The sequence below is a fragment of the Bidens hawaiensis genome, unplaced genomic scaffold (genome assembly GCF_021521415.1).
Source record: "Bidens hawaiensis isolate Kalapana, Puna unplaced genomic scaffold, B.hawaiensis_p1.1 tig00037639_1, whole genome shotgun sequence".
In the NCBI taxonomy this organism is placed as follows: domain Eukaryota; kingdom Viridiplantae; phylum Streptophyta; class Magnoliopsida; order Asterales; family Asteraceae; genus Bidens; species Bidens hawaiensis.
The window spans coordinates 90,531-111,697 of NW_027505495.1; the positions used below are offsets into that span (position 1 = coordinate 90,531).

Consider the following 21,167-nt stretch of genomic DNA (forward strand, 5'->3'; position numbering starts at 1 on the left):
AATTGTAAACTAAACTTCTCAAGTCAAGGGCATCATGGTTAATTTATAGCTTTCATTCATATATGTTACATCAACAAGTATAAAACAAAAAAATAGTATACAAATAATGGTCTGTAATCATATATTAATATGTTATCATCAATTTTGTTATAAATTATATTGTACATGCTGCCCTTTTATCTTTCAACAAATGTAAGCAGCAGCAGCCAGTTATACATTAGACCTCTAAAGTATTATCTACAAAATGTATCAACAGGTTCAGCTTCAACTCTTTATTCTTTTTATCATGCATAAAATTTAATACAACATACATTTATCCCCATATCCACAGTTTCGGTGTGTATATTTATATGGCACAAATAAATTAAACAATGTATGTTAATATACGAAAACACATCAAATCTGAAAAGACGTGTATAATGTACAGTTGCACGTACATACAAACATACATACATTATACATACATACTAAGCAAATATCTGCTGAATAACAGTCTCTGCATTCCCATTATATTGTGCTAGAAGATGTATAGCATCAGCCCGAGGCAAGGCAAGAAACTCCTACATAAATATCACCCCGAATTATCAACTTACTATTTATAACCGAAATTAACCAGGTGCGTTGAGGACTTACCATAACTTTGAGTATTGAGGCTTCATCAGATACAATCTCACCAGTGGATGACACTTGAGCAGGACTGTTGCCATCTTCATGCAGTTTGCTGCTGGAACTTGCCGTGCCTTGTGAAGTGTTACTGCTGACATCATTGGTCAAAGACTTTGAAAGAGTGTCGGTTAGCAGAGAAGAATCAACTTGTTTTAAAACATCGATTTTCAACAGGCCCTCGAAGTGATCTTTGCACATTTGAAGCTTAAACCACTCGTTATGCGTGTGAAGTGTAGCTCTTACTATTTTCATAAGCTGAGGCTCTTCTATGCCCAGTTTTCTACCTATTGCAACCTATTTGTAGTAAAATGCAAATCATGAAAAGATTATTCAAAACTTTAATACTATTCTTGAGATCTTATAAAGCAAAGTTACAACACGAGAATGACTTTAAAAACATAATTGATGGATTTCCTGAATTGTTAAATATGGGCATGCATCAAAGTCACAACCTTTAAAGATCAAGGTTAGTCGACTTTTGACCATCCAATTAAGTAACAACCCAGAATTAATTCCTAACTCGTCTTCACAATCCATAGCCTTAGGTAAAACTAGGCCTGTCAATAATACTAGCATTTTAATAATAACTATAGTTATTCCTTATGAATTCAAATCATTGTCTATTTTGGAAGTGTAATAGCATTCCATATTTTTTTTTTGAACAGCTAAATGTTGCATTCTAGAGGGATTGAACCCTTGACATCCTATTTTACACCCACACCACCTTAGCGCCCCACCAAAGTGAGAATGGCAGTGTAATAAAAATAAAATCATTTATCGTAATAAAATAAATCATTAATCATGTTTTAAAAAAATCATTCTGTTAAATTCAATCACATAAAGAATTATCATAACAAAACAATTCAAAATAAAAACACTGGTTGCCTTTTAAGAAAAATCACAATTAAATAACTGCAGTATCAGAAACTTTAAAAAGACAACATTGTAAAACATGAGTATATATAAAAACATTCAACACATCAAAACTTTGTTTTGACTAGTCTTTTCTTGAAACTATGCTAAAAAATTGGGGTTTATAAGAACTGTCAGAAAATGTGTTGACCTTACAAATTACTCATGATTAAATAAAATGTTTCAGGTTTCAACAAACGTAGTAACATGTATAACTAAAAATGAAAAGGAAACTTCAGAAATAGAAGTATAAAACACCAGACTGAAAAATAAAAGGAGAAAATAGGGTCCCTAAAGCCGATGCAAAAGGCAAACCTATGTTCAAAACGGTTTGGGACTAGGAACCGGAACCGGTTCCTATATTCAAAACCCCCTTTTAAACCGGTTCCAGGCTCGAACCGGTTAGGGAACCGAACCGGTTCTCCCACCCTCGGACCCCTAACCTATCTAACCGGTTCTTACCGGTTCCTAACCCGGTTCCTGTACCGTAACCGGTTCCAACCGGTTACAGTGTAAAAAATTTTTTTTTTTTTTTCGTTTTTCATTTGCGATTTGGATTCTAAACTACGATTCGTATTTGTATAACATGAAAAATAAAAAAAACAATTAACATAATTGTGAGGCAGCCAAATCACTCAATTCAACCAAATCCCAATTGCACCAAATCTCTTGATTACGATTATGAGGTACAATACGAACGAAACTTGGTTCGGCGTTGGAACCTTGACCAACCGATGATTGTGAAGCAGCCATAACAACAAATATGAATATAGAAGAAGAGAAAACAAGAGATTAGAGAACTCAAAACGTTGTAATAGCGTTTTTTTGTATTTTTTTGCGTTCGGGTTTGCGTTTTGAGTGTTGTGATGAACCCATGACACCAAATACCTATTTATACTAGTAGTGGGGTGCTTGGGGGAGCCAAAAAACGGCTATTTTTGACCCCAACGGTCAAAAAACGGCCAAAAAAACGATTTCCAACGGCTATATTCGATCCAACGGCTAGAACCGGTTAGGAACCGGTTCCGGATGATTCGGTACCGGTTCCTACCCGCCCCCACTCAGAAATGCAAGAACCGGTCACGGATCATCGGGTTGAATCAGATAGGGTCCGGTTCCTACAAAAAAAGGGTAGGAACCGGTTCGGGTCCGGTTCGGTCCACCGGTTCGGTTCCAGGAACCGGTTTCATTGAACATCTCTACTTCTAGTTGTTAAAACACAAAACGAGGGAAATATGAATCATTTTTACTAAAAATTTAGCATATATATTAGTACTAAAATAGTGTGCATCATTTGATCGTGATGTACAAGTAGCACATGCATAAAAGAATCGGAAGAGTTATCAAATGATGTGGGTTTGAAGAGCTAGTGTCAAAGTAGTTTTTTCATCTTTCAATCAATGATAAATAACGATATACAATGCATGACCTAAAAAATGATTTGACTACAAGTGTTGTAGGGGAAATCCTTTTTATGTTGGATATTTGCTATAAGTATGGAGCATTAGAGCTTTTGAGAAGTTCCACCACACTCCATTTATTCAAGAAAGTTTTGGAACACACACAAAGTTCAAGGCGTTGCAAGAGCTAAACACATGGGAGCTTTCTTAGCCATGCATGTAACAAGGCTAGATGAATGGGAAACATCCTTTGTATCGAACCAAGTTCTAATAGAACTATTTCTGCTACTGCAATTCCTAAGGGTGCTAAGCCTAGCATATTCTAAAATACTACAAGGTACCACAGTTCATCGGTAGTCTTAAGCATGCGCGGTACCTCAGTTTTTATTAACACACCCATCACATGTTTATTCGAACAAGCCAATGACGTTAATCTACTGACTGGTAGCAATTATCTAGCTTGCCAACCATACAAATTGGTTGGGAATTGCAGTACCTTTCAATAATTATATAACAAACTAAGCTTAATACCCTTGGGAATTGCAGCTCCCATTCATTTAACCTTGTAAAAGGGGTAGCTAAAAAAATTCTTACGCGTTTAGCGCTTTGTAGCGCCTTGAACTTTTTGTATGTTCCTAATCTTCTGAACATAAATGAAAGGTTGTGGAACTTCTCAAAAGCACCATTCATATATAATCAATGAATCAGAGAACAAGCAACCAAATATTGCAAATATGAATATTAAATCCAGTAGTATCATATATTGCAATTAAAATATGAACATTATAACTAAATCAGAGAATAATAACCTGGAGTGAAGTGGAAAGAGCATGAAAGGGCAAGCTTTCACCAGAAAACTTCTCATTAGGTGTAAGCAAAGTCAACAAAGTCTCCTTTAAGGGCTTCAGAAGATTTGGATCTCTTGTTGCTAAAGGTCCCAAATGAGAACAAGCAACTTTCAGCGCACGAGAATAGTCACCTGAGTTCACCAACTTCAAAAATTCAATCTGGAACCATAAGTCAAGAGTCAGCAGTTTATTTTGAGTCTCACTAGGGTAATTTTATCTTTTAACATTGAGCAGTGAACACACACAGTAAGGCTAAGGATTTAAAGCAGCTTAAAACCACCAGCAATGTACAAAACCACTCAAGTTGAACCAAAGAAATACATCACTTACCCTTTTTAGCTGGAAGAGAAGAATATAATTTTGATCAAAAAAGGTAGGATCGATATCATTTATTTCTTCAACAACCTCTGCAGCCATTCCTTTGTTTGCTAACTCCTTTACTGCCAGCATAATCTCATAGTTGTCCTCTTTATCACCACTTGGTTCTACAGCAGATGATATTTCAGAAACCTGCAGCACAAAAGTAAGTCAAATTCCATTCATGAGAATATATGCATACTTGAATACTGAATAGGGATGTAAACGAACTGAAAACTCAGTGAACCATTTGTGAACCGTTCGGCGGAAGGTTCCTTTACATACATTTGATCAATAAACAAACGGAACAAAAATTAACAGGAAACCGTGTTCGATTAATTAAACTAAAGAACATGAATAGAGGTCATGTTCGTTCATTTACCTTCGTGATGTTCAGTAATTGGTTCGTTTATGTTTGTACATCTACATTCTTTAATGTTCTTTCATTAAAGGTTTTTTATATATGTTTTATATATTTTAGTTTATTATCCGAACGTTTAAACTTTTTATGTTTTTTAACTTTATTATCTTACTAACTCAGCTCACTAATCCTAAATTCACTCTTCATAATCTCGTTTCACAAATTTGTTTTGGATAATTAGTTTATGATTATTATGTGAAGTATTTTAGAATTTAGATTAAGCTTAATTTATCTTTTGGGTGATTACATCTAATATTTGAGATTAACAGTGTTGTTTCTTAAGTTCAAATTAATATATGCTTGTTTGTGTTCGTTTAAAAAAAGTTAATGAACAAACAAAAACAAAATCTTTTCCTTAACGAAAGAACACAAATGAGGCCTCGTTCGGTTTGGATCAGTTCGTTTACAGCCCTGTTATGAATGTGTGTGTACTCCACATACCTGTTGCTCCTCTGACATACTGGAACTAACTTGTACTTCATGTCTTCCCTTCCACCTCTTACGTTTGTTCCTATCACAAATCCCCCGACTCTTATTTCTTTGCAGGATTTTAGAAGCCTTATGTCGATGCATTGCACTGGTACTGCAGTCTTCATGGCTGCTGACTGTGCTACCACACCGTCCTTCACCTTCAGGATTCTGAATGCTGACATCACCAGTTCCAGGTGAATCCATGTCAGTGTCAGCAGGCTTATTGGATCCACTTCTGACATCTAAGAAGTCAGCAGATAAAGTAGATTCTGATTCTGTTTGGTTTGACACCGCTGGTTCATGTGATGAGGGAATGATGTCAGCATGTGTAATCAATACAATAAATAAAAAAGGAAAAGTTAATGATATTTAAGTGTAACTTACGAGAGGTGTATAAGCCACCAGAGTTAACAATGCCCCTATAAACGCAGTACTCGTGAATGAGTTCATCGAGCATAGTGATGTCTAATCTCATACGGCATATTTCATTCTGTAACAATATGCTAATATGTCAATTTCCTATTGTTTCATGCAATATGATAATGAAGTGTACCACATAAGATAAGCTTACCTGAAATGCTTGACATAGATCACCCTTTGCAAATTTCAAGCTATCAACTGCCCCTTGTCTTGTAAGCTCAACAGCATGTGCAAGGGCTTGTATGTCCACCTAATTTCAGATATAAAAGGAAAAACAAATACATTATTATGAGCTTCATAGGCAGAACAAAACATGAGAATTACAAAAGGCACCTCATCAAATGGGGGTGCTTCAAACAAACCCTCTTGTGGAGTTGCAGGGAGATCACGCTCCTCGAGTAGCAGCCGCTCGGTAAGATCGGTTATCGGGGAAAAAATCCCTTGACGAAAGCAAAATCCCTTGTGTATGCTGAAAGATCATAAAATATCAATCAATGACACTTGAAAAAGAAAGGAGGGGGGTAGTGAATTGCTGACGAGAATCGAAAAGTATAAACAGTTATGAGACCTGATTAGGTATCTGATTGCCATTGAGAAAACGGGATCATATGCATGTAAGTGAGCTCTTAGAACAGATGTCATCAATCCAGCAAGTTCAAACAGCCTCCTCTCAGACCACTGAGCAATTGTTAAATATAACTTATTACACACTAAGAATTAAGAACATTATGAATTGTGATACATAAAAACGCAGGTATACATAATAGAAATGGCAGAAGCTCAAGACTAAGCAACAAACTTTGCTAATTTGAATTAAAAAAAAGTAAAATGTTGTTAACAATAGACATGCAACACAAGAACCATACATTGTAAAACATAACTACATAAACATATAATACCATTTACTTATTTCAAAAAGAATCAAAATTTCTTACCTCATTCACCACAGGAGAAGTTGAATCATCTTTATCATATATAAACGCAAGCAGCACGTGCTTGAATTCTTCATATGCTTCCTTAGAATCAAGAATAAAGTCAAGTCACAACCAATACAGGTACAAACACATATACATAAAACAAAAGACATGGTCAACTGCGAATAGAACATTTGTGTTTATTTAAACATGTTTTCTATAAGTGCAAAATTATTAAAAACGTTGATCATAAGGATAAGATTAATATAATGATTTATTCCTATCATAGTTATCAAATGCGCTAGGCGCACAGGGGTCTAGGCGCAAAAAAAGCAAGAGCTGGAGATAAAAAAACAGTGCACTTAAATAAAAAAAAATTCAAATATATTGTGTAAATGAAAAATAGCAATATTCTTCAAACAGAAAAAACAAAAGTTATTATATGCATTTACTATCATCTAAGATAGTCAAGATTCAAACCTAATTCCTTTGACCTCTCCTAGATCTAAGTTTCAATACCACTCCTTGCGTTTCTTTAGCCGGGCTTTTACGTCTCATGTTCATGCCGTTGGCAATGCCGAAGCGAACGCCTAGAAACTAACTGAGCCTCACATGAGAAGAAGCGAGTGTTTTTAACAAGTATGATTCCTATATAAGTAGCATCAAAAATAGAATCGAGAGTGTGTAGCTGAACTAGTCCTACATACAGTTAGCATTTCATATTAATTACACATACAGGATAGGCGTCCAGAGCACAAGGAGCAAGCGCATTCCGTAGACAGTCAATCGCCGAGACGCGATCCTCTTCGGTTCCTTTCCTCAAAAGCTCAATGAATTTCTTCAGAAATCAAAACAGAAATTAGTTTGACTTTGAAACAAATAAAACATAGGCATCGAAATCCTTTACCTGTTTGTGTAAGCGGAAGAGGAGGCGGTGATCATCGAGAATGGAGGGAGCGTGGAGACGTAAGAGATGAATGGCGGAGTCGATGTTACCGGATTGCAATAACCGTCGGATTTGGAGAATTAGCAGACGGTATTGATACGACGATGAGGAATATGAAGATGAAGATGGAGATTGAGGAGGAGATGATTGTTCGATTAGGTTTTCGGATTTGATGAATTCGATAACCAGAGAGTCTAGGGCTTCCCAATTTACAGGCGAAGATGAATCCATTGATAAGATAAGTGGTGGTTTGGATGGATTGATTGATCGGAAAGTTAGTTATGTTACAGGTCAAAATGTTATCACTTCCGTCCTGCGTTTGCGTTTCTGGAAAGCTTAATTAATCAATTCTTAATTCATTCTAGACACGTCACGACGAACGGCTGTGGCTGGGTTACAAACTTACAATGGTTCGGTTCATCATGGGTTCGAGTAGTCTTCTTTAACATTTATTTGTTATTAGTTATTACTAAGTTACAAAGCAAGACGTGACCCAGCACGTCACCTGAGAACGGAAGCGTAACCGATGTTGGATGCACGTAACGCGACACCGGACATGTAACCGGTGTCGGTAGACGTGTAATGCAACATTGGCCACGTAAACCAACGCCAATACACGCGTAACGTGTAATTGGATGCTGTGGCGAAGCTTGGGCAAGTTTTTGGGGGAGGCGGGGCTCTAATTTTCGGTCAAAAACGAGTAAATTTACACTACGTATACAAATTTTGGAACGAAAACGAGTACATTTACACTATTGCGCAAAAAAACAGGGGGGGCACCCCAGGTCCTCGCTAAGCTTCGTCAATGTTTGGATGCATAACCGGCATTGAAACATGTGTAACCAACGCCACACGTGTAATCCTTAGGAATTTTAGTTAAATTATTTGAGTTTTCTCAACTTATAATTTTATTCCATTTGTTTTTTAATCAATCCATTCTTACCTGAACCCGTTATATCCCATAACATGAAGCAACACTTTTTTCAGACTTAGGATTGAGGATTTGTGGATGAGTTGATATGTCGGCAGCAAAAGAATAAGACGTGAGTTAATAAAGAACCACCCATTCTGACTCGAGATTGTATCAGGTCTTTCACTCATTATGCACGTATCAATCCACCTAAAAATTATTTGAGCCCCAAATTAATCTACTACCAAATAATAGTCATCCATATTCACCAAAATTAAAACACGAGGTTTGGTTTGCGGGGTCTACTTGGTACAAAACATGAAAAAGATTTATGATGCTAAAAAACTAAAATTAATAAATAATTATTAAAAGGGTAAAAAGGCAAATATACCATCATGCTTAGCTATATTTTAGCATAAGAAAAATTAAACGTTTGTTTAAAAAAAAAAAAACCTTAAACGGGTACATTATATTATCCATAAATTGAAGGAACTTTTCGTTCAGATGTAAACAGCCCCTTATTCCATCTCTCTGCACCACTTGAAGCTCTTTCTCTTTTCCTCGTGCTTAGGACGCCATGAAGCGTCTATGCTTGTGTATGAGGACATGTGTTCTATTTCGGATCATCTTCGATCACTTATTGTTTGCAAAAAATTACACCGTGTACATGGCACCTAGCAAGACTGAATGTCAATCGGTACTCACATGGAGAACTACTAAGAGAGAGACCAATTCATAACTTGAGTCAAATTGTTAAAAAATAGTGATAATATTGTAAAATGGGTATATAAACTAACTCAAGGTAGTAAGTACAGATGCAATATGATAACCATTGAACCCCATGTAAGTCGTAAGATTAAAAACCTTACGCATTTAACCTTGTAAATTGTAACATTAAAAACAACATAACCAATCGTAGCAAGTCAACAAAAAACCACTGAATGTAATTTCTTTTTACATATTTCCACATGAGAACTTTGTGTATTTATTCGTCTCCATCATGTACTATGAAATAAAAAAGAGAACAAAAGAAAAAAATGTGGACGAAAACGAAAGCTTAAAAAAGGCATATGAAAATCTGTCTCCTTTGGGTAATCTTTTTGGTAGTGTTTGGTATGAAGTAATGAGAGGTGGAATGAAATGACTCATTCTTTTAGAAAATATGTTTGGTTACCATTCATTAATGGAATGAATCATTCCTAAGGAATGCAAAACCTTTCATATATAACATTTTTCATTTCTTAGCAAAAGGTGGTTTTTCTTTCATTCCTTCTAGGAATGAAATAGAAAATGATCAATAATAATAATAATAATAAAAATAATTATTATTTTTGTTATTATTATTACTCCAACTATTATTATTGCTATTTATCATCATCATTATTATTTTATTATAGCATAAATTTTATTAAATTATAATCGTTATTATACTTTTATTACTATATCGCATTATCTTATAACCGTTTTATTAATTGATAAAAAATATTATGATTGAATAGTTTACTACCGAGCAGTGGTAGCAAGAGTTGCGATGGCTACAGTGGTTGCAAGACTTGCGACCGCAGCAGCAGTTGCAAGATTTGCGACTGCAGCAGCGGTAGCAAGAGGTGCGACGGATGCAGTGGTTGCAAGACTTGCGACCGCTAGCAGCAGTTGCAAGATTTGCGACGGCTGCAGGGGTTTCAAAATTTGTGACAGCTGTAAAAAACGGTCGCAATAGGTCAATTGCGACGTGTGTTTTTCCGACAGCATTTTTGGTTGCAAAACGGTCGCAATAGGGCAGTTGCAACCGTTTTGCAACCGGAAAGGTCGTCGCAATTGCCCAGTTTTCTTGAAGTGTAATTATTAAGTCACAACTCACTCACAAAACCTGTTTGATTAAACGACTTTATTTTTTATGGTTTTGTTAAATAATTTGTTACTTGTGGTTGTGCAGACGTGTTCAACAAGTTTAAGGATTTTAGTTCGGGTGAATTCAAGGAAGAGATAACTACAGATGTGAGGGGCATGATGAGTTTCTATGAGAGTGCTCAGTTAAGAATAAGAGGAGAATCTATTTTAGATGAAGCCATTGCATTCACAGAAACCAAACTAAAAACAGTAGAGAAAACACTCCAAGGTACTCTTGCACAACAAGTGAAACATGCGGTGGAGAGACCTTTTCATCGAGGGCATCCAATGGTAGAAGCAAGGTATTATTTGCAACATTTTGAAGAAGAAATTTCTAGATATGACTCGCTACTAACACTTGCAAAAGTGCACTTCAACTACTTGCAACTCCTACATAAGGAAGAACTTCGAATTGTTTCCGAGTAAGTTATCATGCATTGAAGAAAAAGATTAACTTCTAATTTAAAGTTTTGATCATGGGGTGGTACTTTAAAATGTTCCGGAATGTATTATCATTTTATACTTTTGATCTAGGTGGTGGAAGGACATGAAGTTACAAGTGAAAACATCTTATGTAAGAGATAGAGTGCCTGAGACTTATTTATGGATATTGGCATTATTCTTGGAGCCTTATTACTCTCAAGCCCGAATCATAGGAACAAAACTCACACTGCTTCTGGTGGTGTTGGATGACACATATGACGCATATGCTATGATTGAAGAGAATCGACATCTGACACATGCAATAAACAGGTATTCGTAACTATGCCCGTGTATATATGTATATGAAGTATATGATAGTAGTTGTTATTTCGGTATTTCAGGTGGGACATTAGTGCTATGTCGTGACTTCCTGAATATATTAAACCATACTATGAATTCTTAACGAGTTTGCTGAATTGAACAAACAACTACCTCAACAGGGAACAGCAAACCTCATTGAGGCTTCAAAAAAAGCTGTACGATTCTTTTGTATTTATATTATTGTTTTCGTTTGAAAATCTATATCCGAATTGTACTGAACGAGTATTGTGTTATGAATCTAGTTTCAAGAAGGGGCTATAAGCTACCTTCAAGAGGCTGAATGGAGGCATGGTAGAGAGGTACCATCATTTGAAGAGTATAAGAAGGTTGGGTTAGTTACCTCTGGAAATGATGTTCTGTATAAGTCAGGGTTGATTGGTATGGGCAAAATTGTCACACCAAAAACTTTTGCTTGGTGTGAAAGTCATCCAAAGATCATGACATACTCAAAGTCAATCGGAAGACTCCATGATGATGTGATGAGTTTTGCGGTACTAAATTCACACTCTTACTATTGCGACTTTATTAAAAAACTGATTTTTTACGAACAATTTATTAGAATTCAAGAAAAGTGTCATAAGTGATAAGCTTATAGAATTAGTCAGCATCAGTTTCAAATGTACTTACTATCCAAATATTTTGGAAATATTTTTATTAATAATGGATTTGTTGCAACATCATGTAGACCTGGATTAGAATTGAAGACTTGTATTTTCAATTCGGTTATATTATTTTTGGTCATGATAATAAAAACACCAATTTTATAGCGTCCAATCTAATGAAAATCCACGTTTATATATGAAGTTTGAGCGTGAAAGAGCTCCGTCAGCACAGGAGTCGATGCATATATGAAGACTTTTGGGGTGTCTGAAAATGTAGCTGTCGAAGCCCTTAAAGAAATTGTTGAAAATAATTGGAAAGATATAAACGAGGGGTGTCTAAAGCCAAGGGAGGTCCCAATTGATATACTTGTCCAATTGTTAATCTTGCAAGAATGGTGGATGTGGTGTACAAGTTCGATGATGGTTTCACCTTTCCAGAAAAGACGCTTAAGGAACATATTACACTTTTATTATGTGCTTCAGTCCCCATTTAACTAGCTAGCGTGTTACTGCATGGTTATTGATTCTTCCTTTATGTAACAATGGATAATAATATCCACTATGGGTATGTGTACAATCAATTTATGATGTTCATCTTTCTTTGCATTTTGTAACGATGAATATCCACTATATATGTGTACGTGTACAATAAATTATATGATGAAATAAAATCATATACAGATGGCTAATTCGAAGTACAAGCCTGGTTTGCAACAGAAACTACTACAAAGTAGCATGTTTGATACAAAACTGAATTTTCTATTTTTTAACGTCTTTTCCGAGTCTACCTGTGACTGGAATTCAACCGTCACCGGTTAATTGACACTTCAAGTCCGACTCGGAAACCCCGTAGATGGAAACCCAACAACCTGGTAAAATCGTTTTCCTATCGATGCAGACGTCAAGACTTGAATCGGCGACCTCTCATGGGAAATATTAAATCCTCTTATTTATTCATGATTGTGATCTCATTACTTTTATCTAATAATTAATAATTAATATAAGATCAAAATGAAAGACTCAAAGAATTAATGTTGTGATAAAGGAAGAGAAAACTAGAATCGATACTCGGCTTTTTTGGCTTTTTATTACAACCCATGTCCTCTCTTAAGTCATATGGGTTTCAATTGGATCAAATTAAATAAATAACAGAATAGTGGCTATTGGAAGTTAATTCTATACAGTCAAATAGATGAACTGTAAAAGTGGGATGATCAACGGACGAGTTTAATTTATTCGCATGTTTATTTATTTAATAGTTTGATTTAATTGCATGTCTAACTAGTTCTTTGAATGACTAGATATGATCAGGGGTTTGAGTGAAAGTGTGTTTAGGAGGTAATTTAATATAAATAGATGGTTAGGACCTATGTAATTAATGCGAATGTTTATTCAAAGCCGTGATCTGGTGTTTAATCATAAAACCGAATGTTCAAGTGTAGATTTCAGGGACTGATTTTCAACAAGTGGTATTGCATCACCTCCATTGAAGCAGATCGTTGATCAAATAGCCAGCTGCGGTAAGTAAAAATGGGATAAGAAGTGGAGACTTGTGGCTAAAATTGTTCGAGCAGATTTCTGAAGAAAAGAAATATGCAAGCTATCACGTCAAATGTTTTTGAGCCGCCATTGTTTAATATCGAAAGAATTAGGGACTAGTAACCAACCCAGCAGGAGAATTAAGTCGAAAAACATAAGCAAGTTAGTGATTTAATAAAGCAAACACGCAAGCACTTTCAGAAATTCTTATGAAGGGGTATGCACCCGCCTTAACATCGAGCGGGGCAGGTCAACCCACAAGATATAGACAAGAGGCTTGAAATCAGGATGTCATGAAGACACAAAGCCAAAACCTATGCGCGTGGCGCATATCACATATGCTCACGCATATCACATCTGCGCGTGGCGCATATCACATATGATCACGCATATTACATATGCTTACGCATATCACATGCTCACGCATATCACATCTGCGCATGAAACATCTGCGCATGAGAATAAAGAGAAGACCTTGCGCATCCCCGGGATAGGCGCATAAAGGACAACACAACAAATGAGACAATAGTCTAATCCAAATCAGGATAAGGACAACCATGATTGTACTCATCAGACAACCTTCCAGAAGGTATCTTTTAAGGAATAAAGAATGTGCTGATGTTGACAGCTGCCAATGAAGGGTGGACAACTCAGCAAAACCCATGTGCCACCACGTGATGGCACATGGGTCAGGTAAAATACCTTGGTCAGAGAATAATCAATGAAAAAGCACCATGTGTCCTAAGTACACGTGGCGCGAAGCAATAGGAGGAGGCCAAAAAGGCCCTAATTGGGTCTAAGCCCAATCATTGGAAACCCTAATACTATAAATACCACACCACCTCCACAGTTAGGGTCAAGCAAGAAATATATTCTGAATCCTTTACTCATTTTCACATTCTTATCTTCTCCTGCAATATCTTATTCTCACACCGGAGGGTTACCCCAAAGAGGACCCCTCTGTCCCTTTCTGAGGGGTAAGCTCACGGTGCTGTTCGTTTTGTAGGTGGAAGAACTTGTATTTCGGAAAACCATCGATGATATAGCACACTCATACCCGAGGAACGTAGATCGAATACAAGTCGATCCACGCTTCTTCAGAAGGGTTTAATATTAGTTCTCTGAGCTGTTCTTTCGGCTCCTCCATAGCTTTACCATATGCTTCCGATTGCTAGAAAATGAAACAACGTAAATAATTTAAGCAAGCCCCTACCAACACAACAATGTTAATATTGCAAGTGTGTCTTTCTAGCATGTGTATGAGTTATAGATACGAGCTCTTACCGCATTGTCAAGGGAAAATGATAGGAAGCGATCACCCCAAATCGAGGGAGGAAAGTTGACCACAGGACGCACCGGCTCTATGGTACTTCGTGTGTTACCTACAGTTGTGGCCATTTGTAGAATAGGAGTTGGTTTTAAAAAAGGACTAGTGCAGGAAGTTTTATGGATCGGTATGACAATTTGCTGGGTATTCAGTACTATTTATAGAGGATTTGTGATTTCAGAGTCAATATGGCAACACGGTTTTAAGAGTAAAATATGGATGGGGTATATAACTGGATCAGCACCACAAAATCATTTGAAAATGACGTTTTGAATAAAATCATAAATATAGGTTTTCTATGGGGGAGGTAAGGAAAAAGTGTTGGCACAGTAGAACGTACCTAGTGTGTAACACATAGAACGTACCTAGGAAAAAGTGTATATTATTTTATCGTTGATGTGGTAAAATAATAATATTATTATAATAATTTGACCGTCGTAACGGTTAAAAAAAATTAAATATATATATATATATATATATATATATGGGAGGGTTATTTTGATAACCATGATGAGTTTTAAGAATTTTAAGAACTCAATTTTAAACCACACATTTAATTAAATGATTTGAAATATGTGGTTAAGATTAAATTTAATTAAAAAATGAAGCAGGGGAGAGAATAAGTATTTTTGATAACTACACAAGTTTAAACGTTAGTTACACATGTGTAAAAAGTCGATTCGGTGTGTAAAAAGACAACGTAATTTTTTGTACATCACTTACACTTACGTATTACACATGTGTAAAAAAAATTCGAAAAAAAAAATGTTACGTTGAGTTCTTTCGAGTTCTTAAAACTCAAAGTGGTTCTAAAAAAAAATCAATCCTATATATCTATATAAACATACACCTTCTTCTCCATTTCATACACAATTCATACCCAAATTCTTCAAAAATTTATCAAAATGAATCCTACAAACAACCCGGAACCAACCGACACTCGTGGAAGTCGCCGCTACCATGAGAGAAATCATCAAAAAACAAAAAAAGTGTGTCGAGGAACTCAACGATGTCATGAAATAAACCAACAAACAACACGAAAAGATTGCCCAAATGTTGGAATTGCGGGAATTGAGTGAAAAATCCGAATCCCTCAAAGCGGCAGGGTTACACGAAGAGGCCGCATTATTGCAACGACAACGAATTGAAAAAATGCGCGAATATTATGGATATTTGTATGTTATTTAGTTATGTTTTTTAATATTTTTAGTTATGTATTTTTTTTCAATTTTAATGCATTATTAGTTATGTTTTTTTAATTTTTTTTGTATTTCTTTTTAATTTTAATGCATTTTTATTTTATTATTTAAATAAATTGGTTTTTATTTGTTTAGTTTAGCTATAAAAAGAAAATAATAAAAAAAGATACTGTGGATCCAACTTGTACCCCTACACCATTACACCCCAAAAACAAATTTTCACCTCTTGTTGACTGGGCGTCACGTATCACAATTCGTCCTCATTTGTAACTCATCCACTACACATAGCCTAAGGGGCTATTTAGCAGCATCTTCTTAATAATTTCATTAAAAAGCTATACCTGAATCAATCATGCTAAATAGAGTCTTTAATGATAGTTTTAGAGAAATGCTAAATTGCCAAAATCCCCTAACAGATGTAGGATATGGTGTATTTAGAATGCCGAGTGCATAAATAAAAAAAATATATATATGCCTTATCTGTTTTCTAAAGAAAAAATTACAAATTTTGTCATTTTGAATTATCAAAAATATGAAATAGGTCCTTTTTGAAAATGAGTTTCATTCTTTATTCTTTATTTGCATATTTTTCTCGATTTAATCCTTTACACTAACGGTCATCCATTTGTTCAGTTAAATCCCACATGTGCAGCGCAAAGAGGGCATTTTAGTCCTTCTAACCTTTTAGGGGCTGTTTATGTAACTAACTCAAAAACATAGTTCCAACTAAAAAATTAAGGGGCTATATATGTTAAAAATAAAACCCTTCATCTTTGTCATCAGATATTTCTTCTTCATTCAGGTAAAACCCCTACCCAGCTAGTTAGGTTCTGTGCAAATCAATTAACACAACAAATCATTGTGTATTTATGTATATATGTAGTTGTAAATTGCATACGCATAACCAGTATGCGAGTTTGTTGACACCCAAACCTCTACATCGGGAGGGTTTTTGGCGTGGGTGACTTCGGCACTCCGGGGAGTGTTCACATCCGTGGCCGGAGTTGTGGCCGCCGCCTTTTGCTGAGTAAAAACCTATTTTAATGCCCCCCACAAATAATTGTGGTGTGTTGCCCGCGCAAGAGATGTTACAACAAATTCTTACAGTACATAATTGAATTTGAGGGATCAAATTAAAGCCCTTCATTATTTTCATTCCCTTGCCGGAAAACTAAGTCACGGATTTGTGTGATGAGGCTGTATAGCCTTTTGTTTTCGCTTTCGCCAGTCAGGGTTTCTGATAGAAACCTTTGTAACTGATTTGTGACATGAGGTTGTGATGTGATTCAAGTTTTGGGTCTTGTTTTTTTCCAGCTAGATCTAGCAATAATGGTGGATCTAAGAAGTGTTGAAGTGGTGGTGGCCGGAGGTCCTGTTAAGTGTGGTAGGTGGAACTCTTGTTGGTGGTGGCCGGCGGTTCTTTAACGGTGGTGGCTAGGGTTAGGGGGTGTTTGGCCTAGCTTTTTTATTTTGACTTATGCTTATATTTTGAATTAGCTTATAGCTTATTTTCTATTATTTGATAAGCTATTTTCAACTGTTTGGATTAGCTTATATCCTACAAGTTAATTATGTGTCTTAATAAGTTGTTAAATCCACCATTCTTTAATTTGTGAGAGTAATAAGTTGCTTCAATAATTACTAATTCATCACCATTTGAGAGAAAATGAGTAACATACAATTTTAAACAAATAATTTTCTTTAAATAAGCTAAAAAACCATCTTCACATAAGCTTCTCTAAATGAGCTTTATATAAGCTCATAAGCATAAGCTTAAAAAGCTAAACAAAACACTATATTAAGCTTATTTTGTAAAAAAAAAAGCTAAAAAGCTATAAGTTATGTTAAAAAAGCTAGGCCAAACACCCTCTTAGAAAGAGTAGGTTGATGAAGATGAAGATGAAGATGAAGATGAAGATGGATATGATAGGGTTTAGTGGTGGGTCTATATTTGATTCTTTTATTCATATTATATATTAGGATTTTTTAATAATAAATATTTTGAGATAGAATTACTACAATACCCTCATGTGCATGGCACATGTTAACACTTAACTGAACAAATGGATGGCCGTTAGCGTAAAGAAATAAAACCGAGGAAAATAAGCAAATAAAGGACAAAGAATGAAACTCATTTTTAAAAAGAACCTATTCCACAATTTTGATAATTTAAAAGGACAAAATTTGAAATATCAGTTTTATTTAGTAAACAGTTTAAAATTAATGTATTATAAGATTTTAATACTCTCACATTTTTATTGATCGATAATTATATATGGGAATATTTTTTGCCACCAGTACCATCATTTACATTATTTTTTCTCATTAGATGTCCGTTAAAAAACTTAATTTCATTAAGTTTCATCTAATTTTCAAACTGATGTTTAAGGTTTTTTTATCAGAATGAGGATACGAGTCTATTGATGTAAAATTTATCTTGAAAGTTTAAATGGTAGTAAAATTTGGTGTAATATAAGAGTGAGTTAAAAATAAAGATACGGGTGCAATATTTGCCATTAAAAAGAAATTAACTATTTGTAGATTTTTTATCCGTTAGGTAAAAAATACTCGTTGCTATCTGGAATTAAATTTAAATATTTGTCTTATTTGTTGGGTGTTGCTAAACGTACTCCCCTCTATACCATTTTTACTAAACGTACCCCCCTTGAACTTAATAAACCAATTACTATTAGCTCTAAACATTAATAATGTACATATTAGCCCCTACAACATTTTTCTATAACATCTTTTTCACTTACTAGTCTTCACTACATATATCAACTTAAAAACAATTACACTATTATTATTAATGTATTTTTATTAGTATTAAGTTTGTAAATATTTATAATATCTTTTTTTTTAATTTTAGTGGTATCAATATATATATATATATATATATATATATATATATATATATATATGCATATTTATATGGATGAGCTCGGTACCGTACCGGTACCGAAAATATTGATCCCGTAAATCAAAAATTCTTAGTACCGGTATTGAAGGTAAAAACTCGGGAAATACCGATAGATCCCGAAACTCCAAACTTTGGTACCGACGGTACCTGTTTTGATACCAGTACCAAATTTGTTCATCCCTATATATATGCATGTATTGTTTTATAAATATAATAATGCATCGACACTGATAATAATAAATATTATTATTATGATCAAAGACAATAAACACAAAGAGAGAAAAAGATACATAAGACATTATAGTTTTAAATTTTATATTTTAAAGTGAGACATAAAATACAAAAAATAAATGTTACAGAGGAGTAATATGTCAAATAAAATTCTTAAATGAAATAAAAGTTCATGGAAAAAATATAGTTTTTAATTTAATACCAAAAGAAAGACCATAAAATGCAATAAAATGTTACATGGAAGTAATATGTCAAATAAAATTCTTAAAGGAGATGAAAATTTAGGGGAAAGGTACATTTAGCCTATCCCTATTTGTTTTGTTTAAGCTTTTGAGCACGTTATTTGTTGAGAATTTTTTTTTTCCGAAATGATCTATTTGAAAACGAAATAAACGAATAAAATACATAAAACTGATATGGCTAATTTGTGAAAAGAACTTGAATTAGTTGTTTTTAGTTGACTTGATACATTGTGTATATAATGGGGTTAACTTATATGATTGGTATAAAATTAGATTTGCAAATATTATTGATCTAGTATGTATATAATGTTATTAATCTACTATTATAATAAATAAAAATGATGGTTCAGCCACATGTCTTCTAATTAATTTAATATTTTGTCAAATGACACTCCTCATCTTTTAACATTTATTTTCTAATTGTTTTTATAAAAATAAATTATTACTTACCAAAATTATTTATTTTCACATAGACCTACTCATTACTTAACAAAAAAAAAAAATAAACGTTCCTTCCATATTCAATAAATAGCCTGATTGTTAGTTGCCTATTGTGTAAATATATCCATATAATCAAAAGTCAAATCCCCCATCAAACTCGTTGTATAACCACTGATTTCTTAACAGTCGCTAATAAAAACTCATGTTTGTTCTTCGAATACCCGATAACTTCATAACAACTTTGCTTTCATAGTCAACTATTTTATCATTTATGAGTTTATGGTTTGGAAACATAGGTAACTCAATTGAGAGGAAGGATATTGGGGCTCAAAATGGATCTTTATGGCTTTCATTGATCGTTTTAGGTCACTAAAGATTTGTCGTATTCCTCTTATCTGAAAAGTGTGTTATTTGATTATCAATTATGTATAAACCGTAAGTCAAGTTTTTGATATTTTGGTGTAGCCAATTTTTATTTTTTTTTTACTTTATGCATATTTCATTTCTCAAAATTATCTATGTTTTTGCATATTTCATTTGTGAATATCATTGCTCACATGTTATCTATAAGTTTTGAATTTTTTTTGCTTGCTATGTATTTGAGTTCTTTGATTTTGAGTTAAGGATAAAAAGGTGAGTTCTCAATGATAAGGAGATGTGTTTATCAAACTTTTTCGTGTATGCATTGATTTTGAATAATCACAAATATATATATATATATATATATCTAACTATCTATATAATTGTCTACCATAAATTCTACGTGTCGTTCTCACATTACTCCACACCTCCTCTCAAACCACTAGATTGCTTGATTTCTAAACGGTGAAATTTCATTGATTTAGCCCGGTTTGAACCAAATAGCCTTACGGGTCATAATATCTCCGTAACCCTTTCCCTCTCCTAAAACTAAAACCCAAACGTCGTTCCTCCTCCTAACCCTAGCTGTAGATTATGGTCTGCTCGATTTGGATTTAAACTTACAAGATTATTGTTCGACTGCTCAATTGGGGCTGCTCTTGATCGAAAATATCATCATCATCTCACTCGTCAGGTACTATCACTCTTTCGTTAGGCCCTGCGATATTATTTTGATTTCAAGATTATGTGATATCAATAGCGATGGTATTAATCTATTTAATAGTCCCTCTGATTTAGCCAGGGTTTTAGTTTTTGCTGTTTATAATTAGAACTAGGGGAATTGTAGTTTAGATCGAGAGGCTCATGCCAACGCAAATTTGTTTACTTTAAAGATAATTTTCGGTGATTTTTTCATATATCGGAAACAAACTGATGTTATTATACATGTTTGAAGGATAATTTTTCATCACTTAATCGAATTGTAGCAAAAAGAGGCCCATTTAACAAAAACATAATATAGACAACAAATTTTAGAGTCATAGTGCTTAGCCAAAGTTTGTTTTGGCACAACAGGTGATGCTTAGTATAGTCTTTTATGTTAGTATGCTACTATACTTTTGAATCTTGGGTAGAGTTCCCTGTTTGACACCAACTAACTCATTAATGCATTATGTTGGTCCTTGCAGCAGGTATTGTTTTTTGGGTTTGCACATAAGTGGCAAAACTGGCGGGTTGGGTAATGGATCATTTTGTTGTGGATCAGGTTTTGGATTTCAAAAGTGAATAAATTGGTCGTTTGATCGGCCAAAGCCAGATGCACATTTAACTATCAGGATTTCATATATG

At 34.4% G+C, this 21,167-nt stretch overlaps 1 protein-coding gene and 1 pseudogene across 2 annotated transcripts; one reads left to right on the forward strand and one right to left on the reverse strand.

The window, feature by feature from the left end:
- Positions 1-234: 234 nt before the first annotated feature.
- On the reverse strand, positions 235-7,619 carry LOC143613513 (uncharacterized). The gene is made up of 12 exons (XM_077087199.1): positions 7,317-7,619; positions 7,146-7,247; positions 6,431-6,511; positions 6,064-6,173; positions 5,829-5,964; positions 5,647-5,745; positions 5,460-5,565; positions 5,046-5,368; positions 4,157-4,336; positions 3,788-3,985; positions 634-960; positions 235-560 (listed from the first exon to the last, which is right to left on the reverse strand). Exons 1-12 carry the CDS (start codon positions 7,584-7,586, stop codon positions 468-470), a joined length of 2,025 nt encoding a protein of 674 aa, XP_076943314.1. The 5' UTR covers positions 7,587-7,619; the 3' UTR covers positions 235-467.
- Positions 7,620-10,206: 2,587 nt separating this feature from the next.
- LOC143613514 (alpha-copaene synthase-like) lies at positions 10,207-12,101 on the forward strand (annotated as a pseudogene). Its single transcript, XR_013150131.1, has 5 exons — positions 10,207-10,577; positions 10,690-10,908; positions 10,980-11,114; positions 11,202-11,450; positions 11,764-12,101. The product of XR_013150131.1 is annotated as an alpha-copaene synthase-like (transcript).
- The last annotated feature ends 9,066 nt before the right edge of the window (positions 12,102-21,167 follow it).